This window comes from Oreochromis aureus, linkage group 19 (genome assembly GCF_013358895.1).
Source record: "Oreochromis aureus strain Israel breed Guangdong linkage group 19, ZZ_aureus, whole genome shotgun sequence".
NCBI lineage: Eukaryota > Metazoa > Chordata > Actinopteri > Cichliformes > Cichlidae > Oreochromis > Oreochromis aureus.
This window is the reverse complement of record NC_052960.1, coordinates 13,116,319-13,130,621: the sequence shown is the minus strand read 5'-3', so window position 1 is coordinate 13,130,621 and position 14,303 is coordinate 13,116,319. Positions and strand designations below refer to the sequence as shown.

The 14,303-nt window shown below is 40.3% G+C and overlaps 1 protein-coding gene across 2 annotated transcripts in view; it reads right to left on the bottom strand.

The window, feature by feature from the left end:
- Window positions 1–14,303, bottom strand: part of theg (theg spermatid protein) — a 98,870-nt gene that overhangs the window by 1,064 nt on the left and 83,503 nt on the right. For both annotated transcript variants that reach the window (XM_039603473.1, XM_039603474.1), the window contains exon 4: window positions 153–279. In XM_039603473.1, the coding sequence (XP_039459407.1) occupies window positions 153–279 (127 nt within the window). The remainder of the gene's footprint in view (window positions 1–152; window positions 280–14,303) is intronic.

The window sequence follows — 14,303 nt, the reverse complement described above, 5'->3', positions numbered from 1 at the left end:
AAGCGTTTTAAATACCGGACATTCTGGCCTAACTAACACAGTAGGCTGTGGAGTTTAAAAGACTTTGTGGCAGGTATGGTAAACTAGCAGTCATCTAACAATGCACCACATATTCATTTTTTTTCATTCAGGAAATAGTTTGTGTTACTCACAGGGACCAACAACGGGCGGGCGGGCTGCCAACCAGCTGCAGGCGCCCGAGGTTGAGCCAAATGACACACCCTTTTGGACGGGACGGCCTTAAGAGCCCATTCACTGACCTCCCATATGGGAGAAATTCTGAGGAAGGACAAAGATGGAGAGAGCTATAAAAAAAAAGTCTTGCAGGTAGAGTTTAGCTACCGCCTAATTTGACGTGCATGTTTGTGACATGTGTAGTGCCAAGAAAATTACTATAAATAGGTTTTCTCGTTATGTCGGGGCCAAGGCCTCTAAAGGGAAGGCTTCGTAACCTTCAGGCTTCATGAAGGTCTGCACTTTACTCTGCTGCAGATGTGCACACAGAAAATTCTGAGAGCTCTGATTGCAAACACTGATGATGAAAGTTTCATCACTTGAATCCAATCAAACAAGTTTCTTATCTCGGTTTACTGGTACTATCTATCTTGCTAATAATATTAGTACAACATAAGAGATCTTAATGGGGACAGGGTGACAAAGCTGTGGGAAAATCTAACATTAAGAACTTATAAAAAGGAACAAGAAACTAGGAAACTGACTCTCATCGTACATAAGAGAGCACATAAATGTTTCTGAAAAAAACATAAAGTTATTAAGAAACTGCCCAAAATGGGTCGCACATTTATTATGTGTGCCTATGCCAAGAGGCACACATATTACTATTCGTCGGATTTATTATGTGTGCCTATGACAAGAGGCACACATATTACTATTCGTCGGATTTATTATTATTATTATTATTATTCTCCAGTTTCCGCCTGAAATTTTGCAGCGAATCTCGCCCGCAGTTTTGAGACAAGCTTCATATATGTTACCTCATTTTGTGTGGCTGGATCAGGAATGGTGTGCTATGACTTTTGGTGTTTATAACTATTATAGTTTTTTAAATATTAATATTTTAGTGAAAATTTTCCCGCCGCTCTGCCTAACAGTTTTGACAATAGGGTTACATATGTTAGATCATTTTGTGCGGCTGGAGCTGGACTAGTATGGTATACACTTTTGGTGTTCATGACTTTTATAGTTTTTGAAATATTTAGATTTTAGTGCAAATTTAGGCCAATTTCCATAGAAACAGACTTTATTTGTGGTGGGTTGGCTCTCTCTAGTGGTATACCGGAGTAGTAGTACGCCGAAATCTGTATGCTTGTTTTTAAACTCAATATCCCATAATGCATAGCACGCCTCTGCCGAGTTCAACAATGGCGGACACCTCTTCGTTTTAAACGCCTTTTATTCGTGTTTCTAGGTCACAAAATGAACTTTTAAGATATTTTCAGGCGAGAATGTAGGTGTGTAAACTTCAAATATCTGCTCGTTTTGTCAAAACATCCCATATTATATCTGGACGATGTTGCCGGCTAACTAGCTAGCGTGGCGCTAGCGACCCTTCGAGCACCCGGCTTGCCTTCAGTGAGACTGCTGACCATCACCTGTTCGCCGCCAACAGACTGTCTTAGGTGGACTTATTTTTCGCTTATATGGGCCGATGATGCTGGTCGATGTGGAAATAATAACTGAGTTGTTTGGTCTTGGCTAACGCGCAGCTACAACAGAGAGCAGCTATCTACCGGTGTGTGTCAGAAAACATGCGAGGAACGAGACATAGGAGGCGGCGGGGGACCGCCGATCGACCGGTGGTAGATCGTGGATCAGGCAAACCTAAGGCAGGAGCGTGAGGTGAACTGAATTTCAGGTAAGAAGTTATGAATTGCACAGGAGTTTCTATAGAGCTGTGTGCGCTAAGTTACTGACGTTGAACTTTATTTTATTCATAACGGTTAGTCCGTAGAGTTGCCGTACAAACGGAATCGCCCCACATTCAGAGAAAATATTACAATTTATTCTGTCGCTATGAAGCCTCCCTGTCATTCTCTGGCCTGTTGCAACTTCAATCGTGAAACTGATCAACGATCGGGCTTTTCGCTCTTGTTTATCGCGCTAAACAACAGCAGCACGTTTAAGCTTGATCAGCTGTTGTTAGAATTCATTTGATTTTAATTTTGCGGCTGGTCCAAACCAGGAGATGTCCTTACTGAATCATCAGAGCTGAACTGGTGATGGAGAAACAGGTTTACCCTTTACAGGGTCGCAAAAATCGCTAGCCCGGCGTCCCGGGCTAGCGATTTTCCAATCGGGCTACCAAAATCCATCTCAGCCCTGCCCGTCGGGCTATCATGGGAGGGAAAGATATGTCAATGCTTTTGCATTCTTTCGCAAATGTAGCTGAGTAATTATGTCATCGGCATCGATGAGCCACTGTCAATATGTGACACATTGAAATCGCGTTTGAATTTGCGCTTGTTTTTTGCTTTCACTTTCACTTTGCGCTAACTGTGTGTAGAGAGCGACAGCACTAATTGGTAAGTCACAGATTAATTGCACACCACTTCCTCTGACATCGTCTTATCAATCGTTAGCTTACTATCAAACATGACAAGTGAAATCTCCTGCAGCAAGCTTAAACGTGATAGAGGCTGATTACGCAGAGAATTGCTGATCGTTATGTAAATATGCATGTAAGAGCAGATGGATTTAAGCAGGTATTTTAGTTCTGCAGAGCCAAACAAGAGAGGTCAGGGTGAAGAAGGGGCAGCCAAAGAAAAGCCAACCACAAAACGGAAAAGTTATGACAAATCAGACTATGAGGGAAAAAGAAAGCGCAGCTTTATGGTTTCATGGACTAAAGAATTTATGTGGCTGGAATACGACGAGCTAAATAACCTCATGTTCTGCCGGTGTGTTGTGAGTTTCCCTCGATTTCTGAGTCGACAAAGCGCCTTTGTTACTGGGACCAGTCATTTTAAGAAAGACCCCATCAGAACCCATGACAAATGCAAGAAATGCATTATTGCCCAGTCTGCAATATCTTTCCCAGAACAAACACCAATTGCAAAAGCATACTAAAAATAAACCAAGCATAACAAGAAGTCCTGAAAATCTGTTTAGAACAGCCTACTATGTTGCAAAGAGTGAACTACCACTGGCAAAAATTTAGCAGTCTTTGCAAACTTCAAAAAGCAAATGGCCTAGATCTTGGTTGCACTTGCCTCTTACCTGTGATTTCAGTGGAAATGTCAAAAATAAGGATCTGACACAGACTGATTCCTGTTGTACAGTTCTTACAAGTTCATAGAAATTTGTTCAATTAGAACCAAATATTTGAGTTGATGATTGAAATTGTTGTTGTAATTTGTGTTTTAAATATTTTTAGATTGATGTTTTGTTTCCTTTACAGTATTATACTTTAATGTATAATATTGTAAAGGAAACAAAACATCAATCAAAAAATTGTCCTCTTTTTTTTTTTATTCGGGCTACTTAAATTTATTACCAAAAACTGAAGAGTGCCTCCCCGAAGGGCTACCAGGGATTTTGAAATTTTGCGAGCCCTGCTTTAGGTGACATGAATGAGTTGAAGGGAAGTTATGAACTGTTTCTCAGAGACAAATAAACACCCAGCTCCTGTTTTTGTGTAGCTGACAGCTGGTAACTGTGCAGGGGCGGATCTAGCAAAGCTTTTGCCAGGGGGCCAGGTAGGGCATTAACAGGGAAAGGGGGACACAAAGATATACTTTTCTTTCTTACTCTCGTATAAAATATTTAGCTTTTTATTAAATAGTTATCTGCATCTTACAACCAAAGTTTGTATAATAATACACAAGTTTGGCTGTAGACCATTGTTAATCATTTACTGTGTAAAAATAACAAAAAACAAAAAGTAAATGCAAAAGTGCATAAATATTTATTTTACTTGTTTGATGTGTGTGGCGGGGCGTGGTCTGCAGTGCCGCTGCAGGGGAGGTGGACCCACGGGCGTAAAGTCTGTGCTCTTTCGGCTGTTTTTTGGGTGTGTGTCGGGCTGTCAGTTGAAAAGCTACAGCCGGCTGTGTGGGTACACCAAGCATGTGTGAAAAGTGGTCCATAACGTAATGCTTCAAAGAGTGTTCATGCAAACATTGTCGGGTCTGCCGTGGTACAATGGGACTTCTGCTCATGAACCTGTGTGCACAGCATCTGCAAATCGGGGCTGTGCAAAGTCACTTCATCTTTACCCAAAACTGTAAGCTGTCATCTGTGAGGCGCGAGCGGTGTTTGTTTTACCATAGTTCACGGTGGAGAATGGCTGCTCTTCTGAGTTTTGCTCTCTGTAGCCGTATGAATGTCAAACTACACTGATTCGCAGCGGCATAGGCACACATAAAATTTCTTCTGAAATTTTCGCTTTCTAGTTATTATTATTATTCTCCAGTTTCCGCCTGAAATTTTGCAGCGAATCTCGCCCCGCAGTTTTGAGACAAGCTTCATATATGTTACCTCATTTTGTGCGGCCGGATCTGGAATGGTGTGCTATGACTTTTGGTGTTTATGAATTTTATAGTTTTTTAAATATTAATATTTTAGTGAAAATTTTCCCAAGCTCCTCTGCCAAACAGTTTTGACATTAGGGTTACATATGTTAGATCATTTTGTGCGGCTGGAGCTGGACTATTATGTCATGACTTTTGGTGTTCATGACTTTTATAGTTTTTAAATATTAATATTTTAGTGCAAATTTAGGCCAATTCATCTTTTGGCGCCAAATAAACAGACTTCATTTGTGGTGTGTTGGCTCTCTCTAGTGGTATGCCGGGAGTGGTACAGCCTGTCTACCCTTATTTGGATTACCGTAATGATGACAATTTCAACGGTGCGCACAGCGTCGCTGCTTTCAGGAGCCATTGGAATTTTTAAGGTTGCGCAAATCATTCAAAAGTTACGGTAATGCTTGGTGGAAAACTCAATATCCCACAATTCATAGCACGCCTCTACAGAGTGAACAATGGCAGCCACCACTTCGTTTTATATGTCTTTTATTCGTGTTTCTAGGTCACAAAATAAGCTTTTAAGATATTTTCAGGCGAGAATGTAGGTGTGTAAACTTCAAATATCTGCTTGTTTTATCAAGACATCCCATATTTAGCGACAGTGCTCTGACTACGTCGGTCCTGCCTGACAGCTAGCCGGCTACCTAGCTAGCTGTCCGCACTTGGCTGCAAATGGATAGCGAGGGACTCTCTGTCGCTTCACCTCCCGGTCTCGCAAAATGCTGGCATAGAATCAGAGTTACAGCTGGATGTGGAAAAATAACTGAGTTGTTTGGTGGTGGAGCTACAACAGAGGGCAGCTACCCACCGTGTGTGACAGAAAGGATATGCCGCCAACGAGACATATGAGGCCGGGCAGGCGATTGCTAACGCGGTGGTCAATCATGGATCAGGGAAAGCGAAGGCAGGAGCGTGAGGTGAACTGAATTTCAGGTAAGAAGTTATGAACTGCACTCTATTTGGGTCAGATATAAACCGAGTTTAGGTGTAGTTTATTTAGCAGCAGTTCTCTTATGTGTTGCTGATAGCCGGCTTAGCTAGCTAGCGCCGCTAGCATAGTTAGCTCGCGCTAGCAACCGCTAGCAACCCTTCGTGAAAAAGCACCCAGGCTTGGCTTATATTGAGGCGTTTAGGTGAAACTCGTGTCAGCACCTAGCGGTCGCTCTCTATTTGGGTCAGATATAAACCCGAGTTTAGGGTGTAGTTTCTTTAGCAGCAGTTCTCTTATGTGTTGCTGATAGCCAAGCTAGCTAGCTAGCGCCGCTAGCATAGTTAGCTCGCGCCGCTAGCAACCCTTCGTGAAAAAAGCACCCAGGCTTGGCTTATATTGAGGCGGGTGAAACTCGTGTCAGCACCCGGTCGCTCTCTATTTGGGTCAGATATAAACCGAGCTTAGTGTAGTTTATTTAGCAGCAGTTCTCTTATGTGTTGCTGATAGTTTAGCTAGCTAGCCTTTTAGCTCTCAGCGCCGCTAGCAACCCTCGTGAAAAAAGCACCCAGGCTTGGCTTATATTGAGGCGGCGTGTCAGCACCCGGTCGCTCTATTTGGGTCAGATATAAACCGAGTTTAGGTGTAATTTATTTCGCTGACCTTTACAATCGTAATGCCACGGGAGTTTATATACAGCTGTGTGCGCACTAAGTTGACGTTGGACTTTATTTTATTCATTAGGGTTAGTTCATAGAGTTGCCGTGCCGCATAAACGGAATCGTCCCACATTCAGAGAAAACATTATGATTTATTCTGTCGTTAAGAAGCCTCCCCTGTCATTCTCTCTCGCGTGTTGAAACGTCAATCATGAAACTGATCAATGATCGGCTGTTCGCTCTTATTTATCGCGCTAAAACAACAGCAGCACGTTTAAGCTTGATCAGCTGTTGTTAGAATTCTTTTGATTTTAATTTCTAGTATCAGCTGATGTTTGCTGGAGCATGAAGATGAAATCAGGAGATGTCCTTACTGAATCATCAGAGCTGAACTGGTGATGGAGAAACAGGTTTACACTTTAGGTGACATGAATGAGTTGAAGGGAAGTTATGAGTTGTTTCTGAGAGACAAAGACCAAGCTCCTTTTTGTGTAGCTGACAGCTGGTAACTGTGCAGGGGCGGATCTAGCAAAGCTTTTAGGGGGGAGCTAGGGCATTAACAGAGAAAGGTGGACACAAAGATATACTTTTCTTTTCTTACTCTCATATAAAATATTTAGCTTTTATTAAATAGTTATCTGAATCTCACAACCAAAGTTTGTATAATAATACACAGGATTGGCTGTAGACCATTGTTCATAATTCAGAACACTGTGTAAAAATAACAAAAACAAAAAGTGAATGCATGTGTGAAAAGTGGTCTATAATGTAATGCTTCAAAGTGTGTTCATGCAAACATTGTCGGGTCTGCCGTGGTACAATGGGACTTCTGCTCATGAACCTGTGTGCACAGCGCCTGCAAATCGGCGCTGTACAAAGTAACTTCATCTTTACACAAAACTGTAAGCTGTCATCTGTGAAGCGTGAGCGGTGTTTGTTTTACCATAGTTCATGGTGGAGAATGGCTGCTCTTCTGAGTTTTGCTCTCTGTAGCCGTATGAATGGCAAACTACAGTGATTAGCAGCGGCATAGGCACACATAAAATTTCTTCTGAAATTTTCGCTTAGTTGTGTGGATGCCCCAAAGGGCTTCCACACTATTGAGTTCCTGTTTCTCTTATTCTTTATTCCACTATATTCCAGTTGCTTCCGTACACTTTTTGGCACTTATCTACTCCCTCAGTTTTCAGCCGATTTTCTCCGTTCAAACTCTAAACTGTTCTGCTCTTTCTGCTAATGCGGCTATGACTTTTGGTGTTTATTACTGTTATACTTTTTTAAAATATTACACTTTTTTCCTTTAATTTGTCCCATTGAAATGAATGGGAAACTTCCACAATTCTGCTAAAACTTGCTTGTTTTTGAAACTTAACTACTTTGTCATACTTTCACCTAGAAACTCCATTCAAACTTTAAAATGTTCTCAGATTACTGGGCTATTCCTGTCTGATTCAGCTTTTTCAGATCTTCTACAATTTTAATTTTATACCTCTTTAAGTTTTCAGTTGCAAAATTGTGATTTTTCAGAAAATACATGCGTTGCTATGGTTGCTATGCAATTAAGTCAGAGTGAGTGCTGGTCCGTTCTGAATTTTCTCTTCATGTCTAAACAACTTCTTGCTACTCACTCAATTTGCACTCAACCCCACAAATTATACATCAAAACGTAGGTATTTTTTGCTGGCTTTCAGACAATGTCACTATCTTTATTGTGAGATTTACCGTTTTTTTTGCAATTTGCCTCGGAGGTGACACAAGGTCTCAATACTCCCATTCAAAGTCTATGGGGAGGTTTTGAAATTCAGAGCTGAAATTCTGTAACGGGAGGCATTTTAAAATCGCCATATCTCTTTAACAAAGCAAAGTTAGGACATGAGGCTTGTGCCAATATATCTTCAGACACTGCTGACACTCACAGTGGAAGCAGTTTTACAATTATCTTACCTTTGAGCAATGAATTACGTTTGTTTGAGGGGTGGAAATCTGTCCTTCTCTCAGTCTTCAAACTCTGGAAATGAAGCCGCTTCTTCTCTCGTCATATCTCCGCGACGGAGGTAGAACGAGCTATGAAAATCGCAGTCAAAATACACCAAAGTCCGCTGATTCACCCAGTACAAGAATTATGCTGCTAGCCCTCCTAGTTTTTGAGTTACACGACGTTTTGTAACTCCAAAAACGGCGTTTTTCGCCTCTCACCGCGATCTATTTTCTGACTGCCCAAGTATCTGTCTTTCAGACTGCCGCCCCCTTTCCAGGTGGCGCAATCAATAATGACACGGCTCTGCAGCTCAAAGGTCGTGGGTTCAATCCCACCTTGGTCCACGTTTTTTTTTTTTCACTACAAATTTATACACTATCACAGACCTGTAATTTATATTGCTAATTTATTACAATTCTGCAAAGTTTTATGATTTTAGCAGCTTTTCTAATATGGACCTCAGATTCTTGTCAACACCACATGGCAGAAATACATACAAGTAAACAGCCTGATGAAGCAGACAGAAGCAGTACCTCTGATTGGTGAATTTGAGCAGAACCAGGTTGTTCTGCCTCTTTTCAGCAGAAATTCTGCTCATTCACCTCTTTTCAGCGCAATGTTCTGCTTCTTTCCCTCTTTTCTGCAGAAATTTTGCTGATTTACCTCTTTTCTGCAAAATTTTCAGCCCTTTTACCTCTTATGAGCACAATTCTTAGCAGCTTCTGCTCATTTCAGCAGAGTTGTTCGTCTCTCCACTTCTTCTTTGTCAGAGTGAGTTTAGCTCAGTGAGATGAGCATCCGCTCTCAGACTGCGAGGCCGGGTTCAAATCCCGCTTGTGGCAACATTTCTTTCACCTAACAGTTAAACTTTTTTAACTCAATTTCAGCTTTTTCACCCCTTTTCAGCAAAATTTTCAGTTTTTTCACCACTTTTCAGCACAAATCCCAGCAGTTTTCTGCTGTTTTAAGCAAAAACCTCTTTTCAGCAGAATTCTGAAAAGAGTTCTGCAGAACTCTTTTCAGCAGAAATTCTGCTGATTGAACTCTTTTCAGCAGAATTTTCACCTCTTTTAAGGCCAAATTCTGCTTATTCACCTCTTCTGCAAAATTTTCAGCCTTTTCACCTCTTATTAGCACAAATCTCAGCTGTTTTCAGAAAAAACACTTTTGAGCAAAAAATTCTGCTGATTCATGTCTTTTCAGCGCAACTTTCTGCTTCTTTACCTCTTTTCAGCAGAAATTCTGCTGATTCACCTCTTTTCTGCAAAATTTTCAGCCTCTTCTCCTCTTATCAGCACAATTCTCAGCAGCTTCTGCTCATTTCAGCAGAATTGTCCGTCTCTCCACCTTTTCTTTGTCAGGGTGAGTTTAGCTCAGTGAGATGAGTGGCTACCTTGAGACCACAAGGGCCAGGTTCAAATCCCGGTCATGGCAAAACCTGTTTTCAGTTTTCTCTTTTGTTCTTTTGTTCTACCTCTTTTCCGCAGAAATTCTGCTGATTTATCTCTTTTCTGCAAAATGTTCAGCCTTTTCGCCTCTTCTCAGCACAAAAAATGAGCAGCTTCTGCTCATTTTAGCAGAATTGTCAGTCTCTCCTCCTCTTTTTTGAGATAATGCGTTTAGCTCAGTGAGATGAGTAGCTGCCTTGAGACCAGGAGGGCCAGGTTCGAATCCTGCTCAGGACAATTTTTGTTTTTTCACCACCATACAACTTTTTGCAACTTTTCATCTTTTTTTCAGTTTTTGAGCAGACAGCTTCAGCGCTAAGGCATCCACACAGCATTTTCAAGAGAAATGTAAATTGTGTGGATGCCCTAAAAGGGCTTCCACACTATTGAGTTCCTGTTTCTCTTTATTCTTTATTATTCCTCTAGTTGCTTCCGTTACACTTTTGGCACTTAACTACTTTCTCAGTTTTCAGCCGATTTTCTCAGTTCAAACTCTATACTGTTCTGCTCTTTCTGCTAATGATGGCTATGACTTTTGGTGTTTATTACTGTTATACTTTTTAAACTATTACACTTTTTTTTCCTTTAATTTGTCCCATTGAAATGAATGGGAAACTTCCACAATTCTGCTAAAACTTGCTTGTCTTTGAAACTTAACTACTTTGTCATACTTTCACCTAGAAACTCCATTCAAACTTTAAAATGTTCTCAGATTATTGGGCTATTCCTGTCTGATTCAGCTTTTTCAGATCTTCTACCGTTTTAATCTTATCTCTTTTAAGTTTTCAGTTGCAAAATTGTGATTTTTCAGAAAATACATGCGTTGCTATGGTTGCTATGCAATTAAGTCAGAGTGAGTGCTGGTCCGTTCTGAATTTTCTCTTCATGTCTAAACAACTTCTTGCTACTCACTCAATTTCCACTCAATCCCCACAAATTATACATCAAAACGTAGGTATTTTTGCTGGCTTTCAGACAATGTCACTATCTTTATTGTGAGGTTTACCGTTTTTTCGCAATTTGCCTCGGAGTGACACAAGGTCTGACAAGTCCCCATTCAAAGTCTATGGGGAGGTTTTGAAATTCAGAGCTGAAATTCTGTAACTGGAGGCATTTTCAAATTGCCATATCTCTTTAACAAAGCAAAGTTAGGACATGAGGCTTGTGCCAATATATCTTCAGACACTGCTGACACTCACAGTGCAAGCAGTTTTTACAATTATCTTATCGTTGAGCAATGAATTACGTTTGTTTGAGGGGTGGAAATCTGTCCTTCTCTCAGTCTTCAAACTCTGAAATGAAGCCGCTTTCTTCTCTCGTCAAATCTCCGCGATGGAGGCACAAAGAGCTATGAAAATCGCAGTGAAAGTACACCAAAGTCCGCTGATTCACCCAGTACAAGAATTATGCTTCCATCCCACCTAGTTTTTGAGTTACACGACGTTTGTAACTCCAAAACGGCGTTTTTCGCCTCACCGCGATCTATTTTCTGACTGCCCAAGTATCTGTCTTTCAGACCGCCGCCCCTTTCCAGGTGGCGCAGCTGGTAATGACACGGCTCTGCAGCTCAAAGGTCTTGGGTTCAATCCCACCTTGGTCCACGTTTTTTTTTTTTCTACAAATTTATACACTATCACAGACCTGTAATTTATATTGCTAATTTATTACAATTCTGCAAAGTTTTATGATTTTAGCAGCTTTTCTAATATGGACCTCAGATTCTTGTTAACGCCCATGGCAGAAACAAGTACACAGCCTGATGAAGCAGACTGAGGCAGTACCTCTGATTGGTGAATTTGAGCAGAACCAGGTTGTTCTTTCATTTCATTTCTTTATTTATTTCACACATGGTTCAACAGTGTTTCTTTTTCTACATACAGAACCTTCTGCCTCTTTTCAGCAGAAATTCTGCTGATTCACCTCTTTTCTGCAAAATTTTCAGCCTTTTCACCTCTTATCAGCACAATTGTCAACAGCTTCTGCTCATTTCAGCAGAATTGTCCGTCTCTCCACCTCTTCTTTGTAAGAATGACTTTGGCTCAGGGAAATGAATAGCCGCCTTTGAGCAGAAATTCTGCTGATTCATCTCTTTTCAGTGCAACTTATTGCTTCTTTACCTCTTTTTCTGCAGAAATTCTGCTGATTCACCTCTTTTCTGCAAAATTTTCAGCCTTTTCACTTCTTCTCTGCACAATTCTCAGCAGCTTCTGCTCATTTAGCAAAATTGTCATTTTCTCCATCTCTTGTTTTTGAGAGAAAGAGTTTGGTTCAGTGAGATGAACAGCTGCCTTGAGACGAGAAGGGCCAGGTTCAAATCCAGGTCATGGCAAAATCTGTTTTCAGTTTTCTCTTTTGTTCTTTTGTTCTGCCTCTTTTCTGCAGAAATTCTGCTGATTTACCTCTTTTCTGCAAAATTTTCAGCCTTTTCACCTCTTCTCAGCACAATTCTCAGCAGCTTCTGCTCATTTTAGCAGAATTGTCGGTCTCTCCTCCTCTTTTTGAGAGAATGAGTTTAGCTCAGTGAGATGAGTAGCCGCCTTGAGCCCAAGAGGTCCAGGTTCGAATCCTGCTCAGGGTGACATTCTTTTTCACCACCATACAACTTTTTGCAACTTTTCATCGCTTTTCAGCTTTTCAGCAGACAGCTTCAGCGTTAAGGCATCCACACAGCATTTTCAGAGGAATGCAAATTGTGTGGATGCTGGAGGCATCCACACTATTAAGTTCCTGTTTCTCTTTATTTTTATTGTGTGGATGCTTTAAGGCATCCACACTATTGTTTTCCTGTTTCTCTTTATTGTGTGGATGCTGGAGGCATCCACACTATTGTGTTCCTGTTTTCTTTATTGTGTGGATGCTTTATGCATCCACACTATTGAGTTCCTGTTTCTCTTTATTCTTTATTCTACTTTATTCTACTTTATTATTATTATTCTAGTTGCCACTTTTGTACTTTTTTTGGCACTTAACTACTTCCACAATTTTCAGCCGATTTTCACCGCTCAAATTTTAAACTATTCTGCTATTTCTGCTAATGATGGCAATGACTTTTGGTATTTTTATCTATTATACTTTTTAAAATATTAAGCTTTTTTCCTTTAATTTGTCCCATTGAAATGAATGGGAAACTTCCGCAATTCTGCTAAAACTTGCTTGTTTTTGAAACTTAACTACTTTTTCCTACTTTCACGTAGAACAACCATTCAAATTTTAAAATGTTCACAAATTATTGGGCTATTCATGAATGATTCAGCTTTTTCATATCTGTTACAGTTTTACTTTTATCCCTCTTAAAGTTTTGAGTTGCAAAATTGTGATTTTTCAGAAAATACATGCGTTGTTATGGTTGCTATGCACTTGGCTTCCAGTGTGCCACTGTAGGTTTCGCAGTCTTCTCTTCATGTCCGAACAACTTCTTGCTACTTGCTCGATTTTCAATCAACTTCCACAAATTATACATCAAAACGTAGGCATTTTTGCTGGCTTTCCGAAAATGTCACCATCATTGTTGTGAGATTTATAGAATTTTGGCAAATCTCCTCAGACCAACACAAAGTCTGAAAACTCTCCATAGAAAGTCAATGGAGAGTTTGTTCAAAATCACCGCTTGATTTCTGTAATGAGAGGCATATTCGAATTGTCATATCTCCTTAACGGCGAAGTTAAAACATGAGGCTTGTCCCAGTATATCTTCAGACACTCCTGACGCTCACAATTCAAGAATTTTTTTTTCTCACCTATTACCGTTCTGAGATGAGTTAGACTTGTTTGAGGGTAGGAAATTCGTCCTTCGCTCAGATTTCTTCAGATTTCAAACTCGAAATGAACCACTTTTTTTCTCTCGTCATATCTTTTTCATGGATTTCCACAGAGACCTGAAAATTTCCATGACTGTTCACCAAAGCCTGCTGTCTCTTACGGTGAAAGAATGATATCAATACTCCAAAAAGATTTAGAGTTAGAAAGCGTTGTTTGAGGGCAAGTCAAGGCAGTTTTCGCTTGCCTCTACTCAGTTATGGTGCATTACAAGTCAAATATCTTTAATAATTCATATTTTAATGATAAATTGTCAACAGTTGAAGATTCCCCATCTCTTCTGAACAAAACGGTGTAAGAATGACCGTTCTAGCCCCTACGGTTAGGAAATTATGGGCATTTGTTTGAGAGGAATCCTCACTATGAGAAATACACTGCAGAAATCCTGTCTCTCTCTGTGCTGAGTGTGTAAAACGGCTGCACCTGTTTTGGCGGGAAAAAGTACACAGCCTCTCTGATTGGTGGATTCAAATTTAGCAGCTTCCAGGCTGCTTGACTGACCTAGAAACTTGCTTGTCTCTCCCTATGTATGTGTGTGTGTGTGTGTGTGTGTGTGTGTGTGAGAGAGAGAGAGAGAAAGAGAGGCGAGAGAGTTTTTATGGGAGCATCTTATTGTATGATTTAAATTCAATATATTTAGACTGGTTGACTGAATTTGATCCTGTGTGTGTCTCTCTGTGCATGTGTGTTTCCATATGTGTACATATTTGTGATTGTGTGACTGTTATACTTTTTTTTTTGCTGATTTTTTTCATTTAACGATTACATTTGAAGGATCCTTAGCATGTTCAGCATTTTTCAGCTGTTCATTTTGCTTTTCCAATTTTTCTGTTTAAGTTATTACTATTGTGCTAAATCATACTATTTCTGCTATTTTATAAGATTTGTGCTAAATATAGTATTTCTGCCAAATATAGTATTTCTGAT